The sequence below is a fragment of the Xiphophorus hellerii genome, chromosome 7 (assembly GCF_003331165.1).
Source record: "Xiphophorus hellerii strain 12219 chromosome 7, Xiphophorus_hellerii-4.1, whole genome shotgun sequence".
NCBI lineage: Eukaryota > Metazoa > Chordata > Actinopteri > Cyprinodontiformes > Poeciliidae > Xiphophorus > Xiphophorus hellerii.
In genome coordinates, this window is record NC_045678.1 from 18,736,466 (window position 1) to 18,757,871 (window position 21,406).

Here is a 21,406-nt window from a genome sequence, read left to right on the forward strand (position 1 = left end):
CTATCACAAACAAGGTAAATGATACAAAAAGAAAACAAAAGTCTCAGAATAACCCTAGACATACAGCTGGAAAAATAGTTTGCCATTTTAAAATACAGTAGAAAAGCCACCTGGTGGCATGAAGAGGAAGTTATCAGTGGCCGCCACCAGATTCCTGAGTGGACAGGTGATCCAAAACTCCAAGACTGACTATAATGGACCCACAGCAAGATTTTGTGGGCTACATTTTTACAGTGAAGCTCATATGAAATGCTTAGTGCCTAACCTACCATTTTTAAAAAACATAAACCACTGCTAGTTCATACATTTTGCCAGTAAACCTAACTTGCGACGAGAATTTACAAGTCTAACTGTATAGGCATCTATCTGAAATGACCTCTGTGAAAAGAAAAACCGAAAAACTCTTTTGTTGTAGCTTTCCATTACAGTAGCCAGGTTGATAATGGTAAAACAGCAGGTCATCATACAAAAGAGCCACATAATGCAAAAAGATTGATGAGGACATACCTGTCTCGCCCCACAGAGTGTCATGACTATCAATTTGCACAGCATGCTCATTTTTCAGGGCCAGCAGGGCTCTCACAACCTGCCAAAAAAAGAAACATAGATTAATGGTGTACCACTGCAGTATAAAATATCAAATAAACCATCTATATGATGCAGCATGCAAAACTTTGAAGCAGAAAAAAAAAAATCAGCAAATTATTATAAATGGATCAAAACAGAACTGAGGAGTTTAGGTCCTCAAATAACCAAATAAAGGGAGTTTTAGCTCTGTTTACTTTAAGCTGAGCATTTCAGCTGATGAGAAATGCAAAACAAACCTAAAGTCTAAAAGCAGCCCAGTCTACTGGCTACCTGTTGTGTCAAATAATTAATTCATCACCACTGAGAAAACTTGGCCCAACTTCCTCCATCTTCAAATTCATGAGAGCGTGCAGTTGGTTTGCTAAATTAATATGCATGCATGTTGGTCAGACCTGTGTGTGTCCCATGCTCGAGGCTGCGATCAAAGCCTGCTGCAGAGCTTTGTTCTTCAGAGAAGAGTCCTGCTGCTGCCCCTCACCGCTCCATTCAAGCTCCAGCAGGTACTGGATGATCTCGGTGTGTCCACGTAACGCGGCGTGGACCAGAGCACACTGGCCGCTCTTATCTACGTGATCCACCTGGCATAAATGCAAAATTTATTGCTGAGAAACAGAAAATATGCTTTACATGTGAGGTCAATTTGGTGCAGCAGCCATAACCACCTGCACTAAAGCAGATTGAAGTTGTGTAAAATACAAGGATTGATGCCTGAGAATTTTTATTCATTTATTTTTTTTTTTTTTGATTTTGTCTTGGTGTAACCACAGATTTTTATGTAAATTTTGAGGATTTTACATGATAGACAAACACAAAGTAGCACTGTGAATTCGGAAGAAATTATACTTGTGTTTTTTCTCAAGCAAGTTTTTGTTGCCATATCAGCATAATGCATTTTCTGGTATGTGTTTGGCCATTCCTTTTTTGCAAAGGAGCTCAAGATAAGTCCGACTGAGTAGTGACCACATGAACAGCAATGTTCAAGTTTTACCACAGATTCTCAATCAGATATTTGAACTGGACTTTAACTGGACCACACTGTGAACCCTCATCCCGGTCAAGAATTATGACACTATTACCACTAAATTACTAGTCCGGTCACAATAACAAATTTTGCTGGACGATAAATTGTCCCAGAAGTTATCATGATAAACCACAGTATTGATGTCTTGAGACCAATTTTAAGTGATATAATGGTAATAGCTCAGTAACGCAAGAGCACATTCTGAAACATCAATGTGCTTTAATTAATAATTAACATTTAACGCTGAAATTGGGAGACATTTTAAATAAAATAAACAAAAACAACAAATAAAATGAAGTATGAAGTTTCTGTCAACAGAATTATTCTTTAAAAATGGCTAGTTGAGTCCAATAAACTAGACTTTTGACATCTAATTTTTAGTAGAAAGAGAGAAAAGAGAAAAACGACAAATCATGAAAATGGAATTTCTTGAGCTTTATAATGCAATTAATTGATTCATTGTTGATTGTGACAGGCAACATGAATCTCACTGTGAAACAACTTACCACTCAGTCATCCTCTAGTTTTACAGCTCGGTGCATAATATGAAACTTGTGGATGGATTTCTATTTCTATTCTATTCTATTTTTGTTAATATTGACTTTACAATAATGTGCTACTTTGTATGAGTCTATAACACAGAATCTCAATAAAAAACAAAACAGTGAATCAACTTTGCAACTGTATTTTGACAAAATGTGAAGATACTCATGAGCTGAATGCATTATGTATCAGAGAAGGTAGCCATGGCTGCAGGTTTAAGACATTTTGTCTTCATTTTAAGAACATTTTAATGCAAAAAAACGTGGAGTCTTTACCTTGGCCCCCCGCTTACAGAGCAGCATGACTAAACCCAGGTGTCCTCCAGCGGCTGAGAAGCTCAATGGGCTCATCCCATTTTCAGACACAACATCAACGCTGGCGCCAAACTCCAACAGAAGTGAGGCGATCTCATGGTGACCGAGGTGACACTGAACACAAAGCACTGGGGCATTGTTCAGGACTTCTGTTCGGTAGTTCACGTTTGCCCCTCCCAGCATCAGGAGGCGGCTCACCTGATCACAAAGATGGAAAATGTGAAGAAAAGTCAAAGAGGATGGTGAGAGCCCACGTTACCCAGTCCTCGTCTTTCATACCTCAAATCAGAACCTTCTCCTATTACAAACTAGATTTCAATTCATCATTATCATAATTGTTTTGCCCCAGACTCTTATTTTAATATTTTACGACATCACAAATTTTGCTGCCTATATCAAAAGATATCAATGTTTTTTGTTGTTGTTATATCAGTGTTCCTAGTTTAAAATTAATTAAAAATTTTAAAACAACAAAAGAAGAGAAATGTGCAGATAGCTGCAGTTGGAACATTATTCAAAACTCATGTCCATCTTTGTGCTACTTTAAAAATCTCATTTTCATGACAATTTATATTTAATTGAATCAGAAAAAAATTATTAAATGAAAGTCTGAGGGCATAATCAAATTTCAAGAAAAACATTTCAACAAAGTGAGCCACTGTGTTCCGAGAAGTGACTCAATGATTTATTGATATTATTGAAAAACTGATGAAAATCTCAAAATAAAGGTCAGAAACCAATTAAAGTAGCTGAATTCAATTATAAGTGTTTGTTATTCTCTTCCCTAAGGAGTAAATCAATAAAATCATCTTGTCAAACAAGTTTGCACCAATAAGGATTCTGCAACCTGAGAGAAAATTGTGTTTGAATCCTCGGCTGAATCAATTAACAGACTATTTTTCCCAAAGGACAAACCAAGGTCATTCTGCAATTGTCTCACAAGTACTGACTCACAGCAGACAAGTAATAAAGCCCCACTGACAGCATCTTAGAGGCAAAGAAAAAAAAAATAAAAATTCTGTGGTATGATAGAAAACATAATGATATGCATGTAATAGCCTTTCCAGTGATGGCCAATGATTATTTCTCCAGAAAACAACTCATGTAGAGGGTAACACACAGATAGTTGTCACACTATCAGTTTAATGAGCCCTTCTACCAACATTAGTCTAATTAAGGAGGGGAAACAATGATTATGCTCTGCACCGGTTGCCACATTATTAACAGTTGTGAAGTAAGGGAGAAAATCTATATACATAACACAGACTTCTAACTCAGTGAAAACATTTACCTTTTCATAACTCTCCAGTCTATATCCTTTTGTTCCCTGCATTTCTTATTTCTCCTACCCAGGAACATATTTCCTCGGTTTCAACCTTCCAGTGCTTTTAATTTTCAATGGATTTTTTTGTTGGGTTTTTGTGTGTGTGTGGGTGTGGGGGTGTGTGTGGGTGTGTGTGTGAAACTGGGAATTGCTGGTCGATTTTAGGACTATAATTGAAATATCACTGTGTGCCGGGAATGTGACTGGTAGGACTCAGTCACTTGATGTGATATCATGCACAAGAACCAACCAGTGAAATGAATATGGAATTTGCTTGTTTTGCCAGAGAAAATCATTCACAAACAACTCACATCACAGGGGCATAAACAGAGAGCATGTCTGGCTCTAGAAGGTCTAGTTCACACACAGAGAGGAGATGAAGAGCCTCCTTACCTTGACATTTGGTGTGTAGAGGTTCCTCAGGGAAGCCAAGGCTGCAGAAAGACCATCAGCACTGCAGCTGATCCATAAAGCTTGAAGCACACTAGATGGAACGCCTGTTTTCTTACTCAGACCCTGCAAGCAAGTCAATACATCATACATACAAACAAACACAAGTAGGGAGAATTGCAAATGGCTCTATACTCCTTTTCATATTAAAACCATAAACTTTACCACATTTAATTGGGATTTTTTATTGAGATTTTCAACATACAGCCAGAGCTGCAATACAGTGGTTGGGATCTAAGCATATTTATGCACAAAACATCCCAGTCAAAGTATAAATAAAAAATTTGACAATAAAACCATTGCAATTTGTGGTTGTAACTTGAATAAATGTGAAAAATCTGAAGGGGTATGAACACAATTTCACTGCACAAAACCAGCTTGAATATAAATATTTTCTGCAGAAAATGGATTTCAAATGTCCAAAGATGACTCAGTGGTTTTACCTTAAAGATGTGCGCCTTCAGGATGTGGTGTCCCAGCTCCATTGTCTGCTGACGGTTCAATTTCCCCTCTTGGCGTGACAGCATAAATGCCATTAGAGCATGGCCAGTCCTGAGTTACATATCAACAGAAAGATTACTCTGCTGTCCAAATGAGGGAAGCCTGCTCATCTGAACCGTAAACATAAAAGCACTTATTGTTGTATAACGATGAGTAACTTGGCATCTACACAGAAACCTCTCCTATTCAGGGTTGGTGTGAATTTGATGCAAAAGCTGGTCAGGGACCCACACAGGTCTGGAGTAAAATTTAAAAAAAGAAATAAAACAAGTTTGCTGGATCTTTTTTTTTTTTTTTTTTCCCCCACACAGTCACTCTGGCACCAATTAATGCAGAAAGTCATTAAACGGACATGCATGATTGCGGATCACTTTGATCTGGTTACAATTCCCTCTATTTGAACACAGACACTGAAAAGTACTGTGCAGCGAGCTTTTGTCTGCCCATGCCAGACTATAAGCGTTTGTTTTTTTAATGGAACTGGAAGGCTGTGAATGACCAGAATTTGAAGTTCAGATCTGGTCCACTTCAGAGTCATCAGTATGTGAGTAGAGGTGCACGACAGGGGAGGGCCAGACCGATATCTTTCAGCTTATTAGGCGTGCATGGCTGATCCAAAGAATTTCAAATTAGGCAACTGTATCATATCTGTCAGGTAGAGCAAAAAGAGCCCAGCAGAACGCACAGATAGATGGAATATCTGCTATATACCGGGCAGCATGGGATTTGTAAGAAATGTAAACACTTAGGAGCACATAAACATTCAAGCATTGATTATCCATGTTTTGTGTCTTTATTTCTATTATCTACATCCTCTATCTTATCCATTTTATACAGTGTATGTGTATTTAACAAACAGGTAAAAATGTGATTTCTCAACTACAGTATTAAAATCATCCATAGCAGAGTCTTGACTGGCTTATTAAGACTCTAACGCTGCAGCACAGCACGTATCTAAATGCCAATTACCAGCATCCACATTTACTGAGGTTTCAAAAAGTTTCTTTCATAAACATTTCATATTGGTTTTATGGTTTGAAGTTCTTTTAATGAGTTGTCTGGGAAAGTGCCTCAATGGCTGCAGTTTTCTCCAGCTGTTTGAAGCATAGAGTAAGAGCAGCCTCTCCCTCACCTGTTGCTGTGCACTGCTGGTCAGCTGGAGCACCAACAGTCTTTCAAGTGAAACTGCTAATTATTTCCTGTCTTGAAAAACCTGGATTCTGATTCTCACTCATCACTTAAAATGGCAACACTGTTAGAAGACCAGAGTTGGAAAACTACAAGCTGCAGCAGACTGCCTAAGCAGAAATTCGACCAACTGGGGGAACAAAAGGATACGTTTCAAAAACATAGTTGAGACATCTGTGCTTGACAGTTAACCTGTAGCATCTCAGGAAAGGGGTTGAGACGCTACACTACAGTTCTACACACTGAGCCCAAAAACAAAGCACAAAATATTTTAAGCAGAAATCCAGCCTAACACACCTCAACTCCTCTTTCAGCAAGTGAAAGCATGATAGTACGTCCAATCAATGTAGCCCAGTTTACTTGTAGATAAATGGAGTTACAATTTAATAGGTGTGTGTTTGTATCAAACCTCCACAGTGTTTATGAGTAAAGACTAGCTTAAAAACACGATAAAATATCAGCCTTGATTCAGTACATGATAATTTAAGCTTCTGTAAGCAAAAGTATTGAGTCTACTTTAAGTGGAGCTATAAACAGGTTTTTTTACTTGATACAAACTAGAAAGTTGTAAAGATAATCAGAGTACCTGAAGCATTTCATACCCAATTACTTTGCTGAGTCAGACATGAGTCGTGCTGTGTGTATTGATTAAAGCATTTTGCTTCCTTTTCACACTCCATCCCTCTCCGCATACTAAATAACCAACAAAGATTCATGGACGCCTCGAACAATTAAATGGGAATCATACTGTGAAATAAAAGTTTGCAAAGAAAGAAGTGTGTGCCGTCGTAGAAATGCAGTTTTCAAAGAAAGACTTACAAATACAGAACGTTTTGTTTAAAGGAAACCTCTTTCTTTCCTGATACTTCTTTTATTGCCTTCATGTTATCAGTGAGCGTTAGTCGGACTCTGTTGTGGACCGTTTGAAGTCTGTAATCCACAGAAAGAGGACTGCCTAAATGTCTAAATGCTTTACAAGCTTATCATGCATATAACAGAGGCCCGCATTCCTAAGGAAGAGCTGCTGAGAGCAAAACATTTGCTTACGGAACAGAGGACTGACCTGGGGTCACAGAGGAAATCTGTGCTCTCTCCATCAGCTCTCCACACCAGCCACTCTCTGAAGGAAGGGTGGCAAAACATGCGCGTTTTATCTCGCCGTTTGATGAGAAAGCACGAGAGCAGCTCCATGCGCTGCTGGAAGTCCTCCCACTGCAGCTCCCCTCGGATGTGGCCGGCATTGATGGCCTGAAACAGCTGATCGTCCGTCATTGGGTGCAGCGACGCCAGAGCCACGTTGAGGATAGGCAGGGACCGCTCAAAGGCCGAGTTGGTCATGAACTTCATGTTGCACTGGAGCTGGTACAGTTCAGCTAGCGAAACAGGCACTACTTTGTAGCTGGCACTTTTGATCACCAGGTGGCCTCTCTCAAAGAGATCCAACGTGAGCTTCAGATACAGGTAGGAGCCCTGGCTGCGAGAGGTCAGGTGGCTGCTGAGCTTGGTCACAGTGCCAGGATCGGCCTTGCCGTTCAGGCTGATGTTGTTCATAATGTCCTTGCTGCTGTTGATCCGGTACTGGATATAGGAATTGAGGTCATTAGTGATCTCTTTGTTGTCCGTAAAATCATCCAGGGAGATTTTAGAGAACGAGAGAAGGCTGGTGATCTCCTGCAACAGACAAAATAAAGTTGGTAAAGATGCAGGGAAGAAGATTCGTGCAATATTGCTGCTTGGATTTTGCCTCAATTTGTTATCGATTCTATCCGCCCATCCATCCATCCATTCATTTTCTTACACCCTTGTCCCTAGTGGGGTCGGGAGGGGTGCTAATCCCTATCTCCACCAAGACATTTCGGGCGAGAGACAGGGTACACCCTGGACAGGTCGCCAGTCCATCGCAGGGCATTATTGATTCTAATACAACCTAATTTTATTCACAGCTATATCTGACCAAAGCATCCGGTGAAACTTGTGTCGGCAGCATCATGCTAGGGTGATGGATTGTTCTTCAGCAGGAACAGGGAAGCTGGTTAAAGCTAATTACCGAACACTCTCAGACAAAACCTACTATAAGGTGAAAAAACCCAAAACTGCAGACTGAGGTAAAAGATCACTATACACCAAACAAACAGGGCTAAAAATACCGGCCAAGCTGCAGTGTAATGGTTTAGATCACAGAGTATTAATGTGTTGGAATGGACCAGTCAGAGTCACACCAAAATCTTTGTCAAGAATTAAAATATTATGTTCACAGAAGCTCTTGATCTCATGTGATTAAATTGAATTCTGGCAGAAAACTATTTTGTAGAAAGTTTGATACAAAACCTTCCAGATATGATTTAGTAAAAAAGACTATACCTGTTCACTTACTACATGAAATTCCAATAAAACACAGTGATTTTTTTTCTGTTTCAGTATTAACACGATGAAGTGTAAAAAGTTTCCAAGGTTATGAATACCTTTGACGGCACTATTATATGAAAAGAGGCTTTTCGAACAGCAGGGAAGTACGCTCAGTAAGCTATCAGGCCAAAGCAGAGACACCTGCTACTGTTGGAAATGGATGACAGGAGCAGGTGAAGTGAGTATTAAGAGGCAGGGGATGGACGGGATGGTGGCTACTAGCAAGTAAGCACAAGTCTTAGCCAGAGCTCACATTTCAATTCATATCCCGGAGGGTCAATGCGTCTTAATCCTCCAATCCTTTGCCTGTCTGAGGCCTGAGAAACATTGCCTGAGTGAGATAACGCTTATTTCTTCCTCATCATAACAACACAACCAGAGAAACACACACACTATGCACAGGTACACACTCCATCAGGTGAAGTGAAGGCAATGCCTTGCAGATAAACTTAGTGTTGGTATCCAACTCAATGGAAAACAAAAAAACAAAAACAAAAAAACAAACTGACAAGCTACAGTACAGAGATCTAAACCTTTATTCACATTGTTCAACATAGTGCTGTCAAATAAATCATAAAAAGCATTCAATCCTGAAAACACAAATGATCAATGTTTCCACGTAGTGATTTACCACATTGAGTGAGCTGTGACGATACCAGAATTTTAAATGCTTGGCAGGCTAATAAATAAACAAACTGAATTGGCAGCACAGACTGATGGACAGCAGTCAATATCTGGCTCCTTCCTGAGCATTAATAACCCCTATACTGGATGTCAGTCAGCTACCACATTATTATTCAAGACTCAATCAGCTGTCGCTTGGCTCATCAGGCCTGTCAAAGCTTCAGCTGCCGCCACGGTGACCCTAACACAGCCAGAGAAGATCTTTACAGCTGTTTAACTGAGGGTCATCAAGACAGGAAGCCCAAAGTTTTAGACTTCTCTTTCCTGTCATACAGACTTGAGTTCTGGGTCACCATCTGCCAATTCTTTCAGGAAATGCTGGCCTCTCTTGACAGGGTGTCTCACATTTGTTAAAGTCGATTGAGCATCTCGAGAAGTGACAGCAAATCAAACTTCAAGTTTGCATATCTAAAGATCTTTGTAAAATAACTAAAGATGCATCTTAATAGCTTAAACATACATTTTCAAACCTTTTCACGGATTCTCTATTGAATTTGGGTCATAACATTGATGAGATCATCACATAAATACATTTTCATTTAAACTATTCTCTTCCTGGCTCTAGCTGCTTAAGGTTATATCCTCCTGAAAGGGACAGCTTCTGTGTAAGTCAGAAACTTTTTCAAGCTTCCAATAAGTTTGCCTCCAACGTTTCCCTGTATTCACCTCCATCCATCTTTAAGTGAACATAAAGAACACAAGTGACGCTGTGTATTTAGGTCAATATCAACTGGAGCATCATCTTGTACATGTTTACAGAGTCCATTACAAAAATTTATGTAAAACTTCAAACAGGACTTCCCGTGGCTGCCATTCAACAAACTGGTTCTGCTTAACACATTCCTATAAAGGTCAGAAGACTAACACTTCTTCTGTCAACAGATTCTCGCATCCGAGTTGTGATTTCATGCAGCTCCCTCCGAGGGATGTTGTTTTAATAAACTAACCGTGCTTTAAACTTCTCCATGGCATTAAAAAAAAAAAAAAACATTTAAAAGGTTAAAACATTAAAAGGTCTCTTTCATATCAGTGTTTTTTCCTTACCATTAAGTTAACCCGGACAGTGACCAGCAGCTTCAGCCAGGAAGGAAACTTGGGAATGATCTTAGTGATGAAAGAAGATATAGTGTCTCCATAGTCAGGCTTATGAAACTCTGCTTCATTAAGTCCATCTATCAAAATTATATGGTCTTCCTCTGAAATTCTCTTCTCTGAAAATGTACACATAAAAAAAACAATGAGAAGACAATAAGTAGAGAACAGCAACTGAGACCAGTGTTATTTCAACTAAACTACCCAGCTGTGAGGGTTTTATGATACTGCAGTGGCATTTAGCAGTTAAACATTTATCAGCACTTCTACTAACTGGTATGAGCTGTGAAAAGAAATGACCCCATTCTTAAAATGTCAAAGTGCCGTAGTTTTTCAAACCTAAATATCTAGAGTCCTCAGTCCTTTTAAAACACCTTAAAACAATACATACAAAAATGACACATTATGGAATATAATTGGACAGTGTTCAGGCCTAAAAAAACAGAAAGAGAAAGAAAAAGAGATAGATGGCGAGGAAGAGAGAAGGAAATGAAGGAAGGAAGAGAGAAAGGAAGGAAACAAGAAAGGACAAAAGGGTGGATGGACAGAAAAAAACTAAAATTAAGTCACACATGAACAGGCCAGAGAAAGAAAAGAAAACCCTGGAATGTAGCGTTCTTACCATTACGAAGGTTGGCCAGCGGCTCCAGGACACCCCTTCGGAAAGCAGCCATGGGGTCTTGGACGCAGGAGCGCAGACTGAGCATGCTCTGGAGGTGGGGCTCTTTCAGCAGTAGCTCTCGGTAGGCAGTGAGCTGATGAGCTCTGCACAGCAAAGCTGCGATACTGTGCACAAACTCTGGTACCAGGCAGGTGTACGTGTTGTCGGCCTGGCAATAATGATACGCAACCACCTGGAAAAGTAAGAGAAGGCAAATGCAGAATTTCTTAAGCAACCAGGATACTTGACATTTTCCTAAAAGCTACCCAGAATCTCCTTAATTAGAGAGGCCAGGAGAAAATAACTTAAAATTGTATTATTCTGCATATAAAAAACTGTGCAGAAAACAATAATTAAGTTATTGTAAAATTCTAAAAGCAGGTTTCTCTATTTCTTAATGGAAGTTGGGTTTATTAGGTAAAATACGGGAAAGAGGTGAGAAGAAAAGCGACCTTGGGGATGTGTATTTGTACTACAGTAATTGCCATCCAAACTAAAGGAACAGACTGCCATTTGATATCCTTCAACACTCTGAAGGAGGTCTTCACATGATCGCCAGAAATTACATTAAATTTAAAGATGTCTGCTGGCAGCATTTTTTTTTTATCAATCTGCTTTATAAACACACCATCAGTGTTTGCATATTATTGAGACATCAAGTTTCTGTCATTTTTTTGTGGCTTTGAATATAAAATATTAGGAAATATAATATAATATAATATAATATAATATAATATAATATAATATAGCTATTAAAAAACAGATCTGAGATGTGGTTGTTTATCCCACATGAAGGATACAATTGGCCTAAAAGCAGACTGTGGAGAGCCCTTTGCAGTAAAGATATTGCAGCGGCGCATCCAAGTAAAGATGAAAAAGGATGAATGGATACAATAAAGCAACCTGTGTATCAGCAAACAGTTCACTAAAGTACATGAGTCATGCAGGCTGCTGCACCAATAAACAATATAAGACAAGCTGATGCAACACTGCAGTAAACCTGCAGCCGTTAATCTACAATAACTATAAATTTGTGTAGAAGAAACGCATCTGAAAGAGTATTCAGTCACAGCAAAAGAAAAAAAAATATAAAGCTTGTGATGCATCATAACATGTAATAGCCTCAGAGCGCAGATATGAGACTGCTTTTAAATCAGTGATTAAAAAGAAATGGCTGAATTTGACAGAAGCTGCTCAGCGTTGCATCAGTGTTCACACATCACAGGAACAGAATCCCGGAGAGAGCGCCGATTGGAAACACTTTACACATTAATTGGCTCAAGAGATGGTTTTGGTTTTCACAGACGTTTAGAATCTCAGTGCATAAATAGTTAGAAATGGAGTTCACGAACTGTCCCAATAGCAAGAGAAAGCTTTATAATATCAATATGTAAGGGATCAGAAGGCACCCACAACAGGGCGTGTTTAGTCCCAAACAAGACTAGCAGCATTTAATAATTAGACTAATTGCAAAGCAAAATCAATGGCAAGAGTTTAAGTTCAGAAAACAAATCTGATAAGATATGACCTCACAGTCGTCCATCAACAGACCTAATCTAATCGAGTAAAGGTATGCTGGTAACTGGTCATGCCAGGAAATCTTGGGGAAAAAAAGTTCAAGTCCTGTTCCAATATATTCTTGTATCATAGTTTTTAAAAAGCTATCAGAATTGGTCTGAATTTTGTGTCGGCTTGTCAAAGCTTTATGAAAACCGGGTTTCTGAAACTGGTCACAGTTCAACTCAGCATAAATCATGTAAAAGAGGTATAGAAAGAAAGTATTTGCCCAGTAACATTTTAATCTTGAACTATTAATATTAAGTTTAGTAAAAGAGGGGATCTATGACATTCCTTGTCAAACATTAGGCTTCAGCCAGCAGCAAATGAACATTTAAAAGACAAAAGCTCCTCAAATACCACTTGTACCTCCACTGTTTTAATAACTACAGAAATAAGTTTCTTGCTAAAACGTCCCTTCACACAGCAGAATAATGTCATTTCACCTACATACTCCCGAAATGTAGTAAAACCTCAGCTTTTAGGTCAGTAAAACCTTTTTTTTAACACCACACCACTGCATGAATGCAAAAACAAAAACAGGAATGTCGTAAAAGATTTTAGAAGCATTGTTTTTACCTTTATGGGTTTTCTGTTTTAATATGAGAAACCGTGTAGCTGGAAAACATATTACTTGTGCCACAAACACTTTTTGGAATAATTAGTCTTTCTAAAGTGGCCTTGCAGTGTTTCTATGGGAAAAAAAATACACACTACTATTTCCTCTTCAGCTTAAGTTTATCGCTACCTTTGAAGCCAGCCGTTTGACAGCCTCCTCTCTGCGCCGTTGCATCTCAGGAGTTCCTGGACAGCTGTTGCTGCTAAGGGTGTTGGTGGCACTGGATGGTGGAGTGGGCTGCGGGGGCTGGCTGAGGGGGAGTTCTGTGCCTTGTCCCGCACTACCTAAAAGAAATAAATCAACCATATACTTTTGGGTGAAAACAGATATTTGCATATGCTATACAAAAAGAGAAAACCCTTTTCTCCTCCCCCCATCACTTTCTGATATTAAGTCAGTAAAAACTTTTGTTTTAGGTCAGTTAAAGTAAAAAAAAAAAAAAAAAAAAAATCATATTACGCAATGTCATTTTTTAAATAAAATACATTAAAAAACTTTTTTTTAAAATTACTTTTAGAGACATTTTTATAACACATAGCTTGACACAATTTTAGGTAGTTTCATAGTTTTCCATTCACACTCTGCAAGCTCTTACCCAAAGGAAACCAGAAAAACTGCTTACTTTTAGGCGAGGCACTCGGACTGTTGGAGGCAATCTGGCGCATGCGTCCTCCGTGACAGCTCAGCGCTACCAGCCGGGAGATAATGGCCGTCTTCCCATACCCAACGCTGCCCACCACCACAACTCCGTGGTTTTCACTGGACTCGCTGGCCTTCAGCATGTCCTCAAGCTGCTGAAACAGCCAGTCTCGGCCGACAAACACAGAGTCTGTAGTGATGCTGGGTACCTCAAACAGCAGGGGCTTGAGCATGATGTCTGAAGGTTTGTAGGGAGCAAAGCGTCCTAAAGTAAATGGGGGGGAGAGGGAACCACATCATAATTAGTTGTGGTGTTAATTATTAAACCTTGCAGCATTAGTGTGGAATGATTAACTAGCTACATACAAAATGAGTCCTAATATATTTATTTTTTTCTTTGGGTGTTCAAATATTTGGCCAGTACAAAACATAAATGGCCCAAGGATTTTGGACTTGTAATATCGAAATTGGCTGATATACTTTACTGGCCCTGATCTGTGAATTTAATGAAATCCTATTTAACTGCAGAGTTGTGTAACACCAACTGCTCAGTTTCTCTGTCTCACACACACAGTAATATATTCCTTCTGGTCATAATATAAACAATTATTTATCTTTCGCATAAAGGTTCTTTAAGGCTACTGTAAAGCTTCAATAAGTCAACAGTCAGAGTTTCTTCTAAAATATCATTTTTGGAAACATTGTTTATTTAAAAAACATATGGTAGAAAATATATATATCTTGTAATACAGCACACCTAAACATTTTGAGGTGTACAAAAAAAAGAAAAGAAAGAAGTTAGTGACCTATATTCTGTTTTGTAAAGGGGGTGGAGGGGGCTGTAATTCTTTTGAGCTGGCATCATGATTTTTGGCTGTTTGTGAGAATTAGTTTCACAAGACAATAAAACAAATGTGTTTTTGCTTTTTATAGTTCTTAATTAGAAACGGGGGCTGGTAGGTCAGAGCTTTGCAAAATTGGTGTTTGGAAATCAGCCACAAAATCCGTGATGGGTACATGTTTGGTATTGAATACATTTTCTAGAGCTAAAAATTAAGCTATAATTTAAAAGAGATATAAAAATAAAGTAAAACATTTTGTAGCAATTTCTCATTATTTGTGCCAAATGGAGATTCTGCATTTTGACAGGACATATCTCCTCCTACTACTTTTAACTGGATTTCTACAAAACCCAAAGTACTAACTTAGAATCTGTTCTGTTAAATCAGCTTCTAGTTTGGGTTCAAAAAGCAGAAACTCTCTTAACCTTTCCTGAATAACCATGAAAAGTTGCTTTTTACAGAATCCTGTAGTTATAATTGCTTGGGTGACCCTGAAATATTTATTAGTTATGCTGGTATTAGCCTAAGGTCCTGCAGGGCCTCGGTTGATACACACCGACTACCTCTCCTCCATTCCTTGTGCTCTTTTTAAAAACTATTAGACAAGACATACATGCTTTCCCCTAAGATTGAGCATTTTAAGTTTATCTTCAACTTCTTTTTAAGGGTATTTCTGAATCTTATTTAGTATTAACGTGTCTATCTCTCTATATTAGACAAAGCTCCTCAAATGCAATTGAATTTTGTCTATTTATTGTGAATCAGAAGTGGATCAAAAAATGAGTTGAGCTGAATTGACTTGAGTCACTGCTCCTGTCCTATTTTCATTGTCACTCAGAGTTGAAAATCTAAATGCCAAAACCTTTGAGTTACAGCTAGTTTTCATCAAATATTCCTTTTGAAGTTTTTCTAATGAACTCTGCAGAGCTGTGTAACACCAACTGCTCTCTTTCTCTTTCACACACAACAAACAAGATAAAGATAGCTGGACAAATAAAAACACAACACACTGTTTGTAATGTAGAACATAAACTAAAAACCTACCAATCTGCATTTCACAAGTCCTGGATGTACACAGAATTGTTTTGTTTCTGTGGTTAGACTCTTTCTAAACTTTGTTCTTAGGTTTAAAAGTGCTGTTTGTATGCAGTTTAAAACAAGGCAGCATTCAATTGAGTATTTTTGCTGATGTACAGGAAAATATTCAAATGTACTACTGCCTTCTAAAGTGCGCTTCAGTACAAAGTATCTAACGAAACCTTTGGAAAAATTAAGGTTTAATGTGATCGATCAAGTTAAGTAGGAAGAAAAAGAGCCATAAAAATCTGTTTAAATAGGAAAAAGCTGATTACTGCAGTCAGCAGTAGACAGATGTGGATGCTTTTCTTCAGCAGTCCTGGAGAAACTAGTTAAGATACATGGAGCTAAATACAGAGAAATCATGGAGAAAAAGCTGGAAAAGACTTTAGGCTGAAACAGAGGTTTAACTTCCAGGAAAAACATTACGTAAAACTACATCTAATTTCAACTGAAAAGTTAAATTTCAGAGTCAAATTCAATACAGGATATATGAATAGATTTGAAAATTTATTTTTGAGGATACTCTTGGTTCAATCTGTCTAAGTTTGAGCTAATGGGCAAAAAATGTTGGTATGTGTATATCCAAAGCTAATTGAGACAGATGTAATCTGTAATCACAGAGAATTGTGATCCTACAAATATTGATTCAAGGGGGCTGAATAGAATGAATGACACCATTTTCATATTTGAAATATTGCTAATGTACACTTTCCCTTCCAGTTTGCAAATATGCACTACTCTGTGTTGGTCTATCACAGAAGATTCTAATGCAATACATTAAATTGTGTGGTTGTGACATCACAAAATGTGAAATGTTGTATGTTCTTAAACTCTACCAAAGAGCTCTACCTAAATTAAAAGAAATTTGGTGTGATAATGGCAACCTAAAAAGAAAAACTTAACTATCCCAAATCTGGATGTCAAGTAAGCCCAACAATGTTCAACATCCAGCTTATTTGCAGTATTAACGCATACTGTCAGTCACCTTTAGGGTCATGCGGTGGCCTCCCTCCTGTGTTGTGCCAAGGCAGGCGAATGGAAGTCCTCAGGGGCGTGTTGCGCTGTTCATCAAGATAGCTCAGATCCTCCAGCTTTGTGGAGCTGGTTGCTGCGAAGAGACACACGGGTCCAAAAACAGACAGTGAACAACACTAAATCAGGAGGACTGCTTTTATTTCAAAAACTGCCAAATGTGAGATGGGAAGAATCAGTAGTTGAAGATTTTGTTGCACACAGGCTATATCTCCCAGCAGATGAGTGATGGTGATGCAAGCCAGTGCGCTTTGACATTTGACGATTCCTAGAGGCAGTACTAGTAAACTGCAGCTGAAAGGAAAGCAGTATCTTATAGTTAAGACAGATGCGCTCTGGTTGTCTGATTTCTTCTGACAGCTATAGCAATAAGATGTCTGTCCCCTCAAACAGCACTTTTGTGCTGTAGGGAGAGGACAGACTACCTTTGTTTCTCCTCAGAAAAAAGAATAAATCAATCCCATGCCAGTTGCGACCGCTTAAAGAAGCTTTTACTACTACAGGTTTATTCAGATGTTCAAAAATTACTCATTAGCAACAATCTGCTGAGCATATATTTATTATCCACATGCTATCAAGTGAAGCAATATAAATTATTAGTAAACCAATAAATATTAGATTTTTATTTTATTTTTTACCATCTTAAAATAAATGCATTTTGTAACTTGGATGTTAAACTTTCTCCAGATTTTATTTAATTTCAATCTGACTTTGTGCAGGGAGGAGTTGAGGTCTCACAGCAGGAGATGATTTTGATCCCAAAAGTCTCCAGATTAACTTGTGGATGAGTCAGTGTGATTGCACAGCAATTTAGCAGAAGGTTTAAAGTATGATCTATGCCCTGTTAATGTAATAAAGATGTGCAACAGTGCAACAAGGTCTCTACTCCAATTGCGACTCATTTTTCAATCCCAACATCATCAAGCTGTATTCTGGTTTGGCCTTGCAGAAGAGTAGAATCAAAGCCTCAGTTATCTTCTTTATCTGCTTCAGATGGGAGAGACAGTCACAAACACTCATCTTCCCCTCTTCACTTACTCTCTCCCACACTGAGCTGCGAACTCACTCTCTGGAATGTCCCACTAATTAAAACACGTCTGCTGCAACTGCGACCGAAATGAAAGAAGGCCCCAGAGTTACTTTTATTACAGCAGACTGTTCCTGGACAACCACTGTGGACATAAACCAATTTTCAGCAAATTAAATAAAACGACAACCACACAAAACCGGTACAAAAAGAAAAACAGTCGGTGTAAATCACCACATGTTGAAAACGTGCACAAATTCGATTATGATGCTACGACTACTCACACCCAGCAGCAACGGCAGGAAGCACAATAGGAATTCTGGAAAACTCCTCCACAACATGGAAATACCTGGACAGCAGCGCTGACGGGAAACCTGGGTCCACACCCTTGGCTAAAGGTTTATAAAACACCCACATAGGATGAGCTTTCCAAGGGTTCAACAGCAATTCCTCACTTATTTTTCACATGCAGAGCCGGTGGAAGCAGACAATGGCTGTCTTCTTTCTGGTGCTCAGTCAGTCACAGCACCCACAACAGTAGGCACTTGCTAAATGAATGCAAAGAGTGTCACCCTCCCCGTCTCTTGGTACTTTTAACTCACGGGTTTAAGACATCATTTCTGTCCATGAGCCTTATGAATTTGAATTTACATACTACCTTTGATAAGGAAGCACCAGAGGGTGAAAAATTGGAGAATTAAATGAAACAAAAAGGTCAGCTAGGAGATTTAGTCTATGGGCTCTGAATACTTTATAATTGGTTTTAAATATACTATTCTTAAACAGACCTTGACAATAACACTCCTGAGTCTGGAAGTTGTTAGTAAGGAAAGTTAAAATTATTTGTCAGGATCGATAAGGTGTTTAAGATGAAGTCAAAGGCAGTTTAAAAGAAACTATTTTCTACAATGTGTTAGAGGCTCAGTCTGTCAGCAGAGCACAAGACTTTAGGCAGATAACAGAAAGGCTAAATGGAGAACAGAAAAAATGTTGGAAAGGTAAGCCACCTTTTGGGAGTCTGGTAGAAAGGTCTACATTTTGAATATAGAGCTGTTGATATACAGTGCTAACGTCAGTCGAAAATAAAAGTCTAGTAATACTTTCTTTGTTTTAAAGTATTTGTGAAACTATTTTATTATCGCTTCTCTCTCATGCATGCTGTTTATATATCGAGTTATTATAGAGTTCTTAAATAGTAATTGGAACCTGCTAAAACCAGGTAAACTTTACAAAAACTGGATACCTGAAATCGTCCAGATAATTCTGATCAGTACATTTCTAAACAGAACAACAACAAACTTTAGTCGAAGTTACTGATATGAGAATGTTTTAACATTGGCACACCATTATCCCTGTCTGATATCATCTGTGCTGCACATATATTCTCCATTTCTCCTTTCTATCAAGTCCCTTTCAGTTTTGTCTACAACTCCTTTAAAGCCAAGCCATTCCTTTAAATGAAGATCACATTCAGCTGTGAACACCGTTCTTTTCCATACTGTCTGCCTTTCTTCCCATTCATGCATGTGTGCTTATTTTTAAAAAAAAATCCCATTTGATGTCTTGAAGTTTGAGTTTGCAATGACTTTGAAGTTGTAAAAATGTGTCAGGCTGATGAAAATGTGACTCGTTTCCCCCTCAAGCTGGTTTGCACTTTGAAATCTTCAGTTTCATGTTCCTCTTGCCCGAACAGAGAATGAGACAGAAACACCTTTGCTCTTAGATACTGCACCTCTCAGTTTCTCAACCCATTCACTTTCCTTGACACCATTCCAAAGATGTGACCAAGACGATCTCATCAAGTTCTGAAAAAAAAGACTTAGTTTTGCTCTCTAATTCTGCGTATTCTCTCCAAGGGCCAATTCAAAATATTTGTTCACTTTAACACAGATGGAGATCTGAACGCCCGCTGTGATAAAGCTGAAGGCAATAGCAGCTAATTATTACTGCCATAATTATCACAGCCTAATCCTCTAAATATAATTTTTCTAAAGCTCACCACAGTAGAAAAGAAAAGTTTGAACTAATCCACACATTTTAAATTAATTTTTATGAAAGTCCTAGCATTTGTGTCGAGGCCTTACGAGCAAGAAACTTTCTATAGTGATGAATATATTATATTTCCAACCGGATGTTCTTGTCTAAATAGCATGTGTATTAAAAAAAAAAAGATGTACAGATTTGATCCCAAGTATCGGAACAGGGTCCCAAACAAAGCAATCCCTTTACCTGCTGCAGGTGTCAAAGCAGCATATTGAGGCTATTCTACAGAAAAGATCCTGTAGCACACTAAGCATTATGAGTTGGCAAGTGGGATAAAATGACGCCTACATAAAGCGGCTCAGACGGATGAAATGTAGTATGTTATTTCATAGCATTTTTAGGTACGTTCAAGCTATTATATGACAGTGATTTTATTGTCATCAACATATGTTTGTCTAATTTCATGCAACTTGGATTAGAATCCATGAATAAAAGAAAATGGGACATCTCTGGCAAAAAGAAAATGCATGGAGGTGATGATGTCAATTTGTCCTGTGATCCTTTTGCTTATGCTAATTAGCCATGTGGTGTAGTACTCCATATACCCTGATGTAAATCGAAAAACAGTAAAAATACACAAGAATAAAGAGTTTAAATTTTGTGTAGCTTCATAAGCTCAAGGCTGTTAATTTTGGTGCAATAGAATTATTAGAGTTTCATGAATATGTGTTGATAAAGATTGATGGAAGATAAATTATCAAATGGATCTTGTATCTATACTCAGTGTACAAACAAAAAGGAATACAGTTTGTGTACTGATAGAGCTCATGCTAAATATTATATATAAATAAGTGTCTTTCCTTTTTCCAGGTATCATAACTTTTTAAGGTGCATGTAGACTGGCTAAACTAACTGGCCTAATTTTATCCGTTATTGTTGGTCTTTAGCAACCAGCTGGAATTGAGGGTACTCAAAATAAATTTTGAATAATCTTGATTGGAGTAAATAAATACTACAAAACAAACAAAAAAAACCCCCCGATGTAATTATTAAAAATATTCAAGAAAAACAAACTTCATACAAGAGTAGAGGCTTATGAAAATATTTTTTTTCTATAGAATTGCAAACAGTGGGATGTTGTCTGTCAAACTCTAAAGGAGAGACTTTATCCCACACTCTACTATTTTAAGACTGGGCATTTAACAAGTCCTGATCTTTCAGACGGGTGCCGCTGAGAGGGGTTTGCAAACTCAAAAAAGATTGATCCCTCAAAGAGTTTTTCTTTTCCTCCTGCTGTGACACAGAGGCATCAAAACAGCTCTGAAAATGGACATTTTTGAAGATGCCTCTGTGACCTTTCTGAAATGTGCCGGAGGATATGAATGGCTTATCTGTTTTTGTTTGACTCGTGAACTAAACAGATTAGTGACTACATAAAGCTATGGCCGGATGTGAATTCCATGGCTCCCTGGAGACATCACAAACAGCCATGATATGCCGTCTTTAAACACGGAAACAAAGAGCAAATAAAAACAGCAAAAATCATAAGAGCACCCAGCATTCAAGATGAAGTGAAACTATGTCAACCTGCTGCACTGGAACAGACTGGTTCCAGCGTATATTTGATTCAGAAAGCTATTATTTTTTGTTTACACCTCAGTGTTGCAGAAATTCAAGACACTTTTGTAATTACGATCTGACCTCTGCAAATACTTCAGAATCACAAATTAGATTCTCAAAAAAACGAGCCAAAGGGATTTAATTATGTCTGGAAAACAGAAGGAATTTTACCTTTTCAGACTCTTAGCAGAGAGATAAACCTGTCAGAAAATCTGGCTCTTCATTCTCCAAATGC

The 21,406-nt window shown here is 38.2% G+C and overlaps 1 protein-coding gene across 2 annotated transcripts in view; it reads right to left on the minus strand.

Moving 5' to 3' along the window:
* Positions 1-21,406, minus strand: part of tanc1b (tetratricopeptide repeat, ankyrin repeat and coiled-coil containing 1b) — a 101,051-nt gene that overhangs the window by 11,678 nt on the left and 67,967 nt on the right. For both annotated transcript variants that reach the window (XM_032567965.1, XM_032567964.1), the window contains exons 8-18: positions 16,495-16,617; positions 13,571-13,852; positions 13,078-13,232; positions 10,734-10,965; positions 10,064-10,230; positions 6,993-7,600; positions 4,684-4,792; positions 4,184-4,306; positions 2,428-2,664; positions 981-1,166; positions 508-586 (exon numbers count right to left, since the gene is read on the minus strand). In XM_032567965.1, coding sequence (XP_032423856.1) covers positions 508-586; positions 981-1,166; positions 2,428-2,664; positions 4,184-4,306; positions 4,684-4,792; positions 6,993-7,600; positions 10,064-10,230; positions 10,734-10,965; positions 13,078-13,232; positions 13,571-13,852; positions 16,495-16,617 — 2,301 coding nt within the window. The remainder of the gene's footprint in view (positions 1-507; positions 587-980; positions 1,167-2,427; positions 2,665-4,183; positions 4,307-4,683; positions 4,793-6,992; positions 7,601-10,063; positions 10,231-10,733; positions 10,966-13,077; positions 13,233-13,570; positions 13,853-16,494; positions 16,618-21,406) is intronic.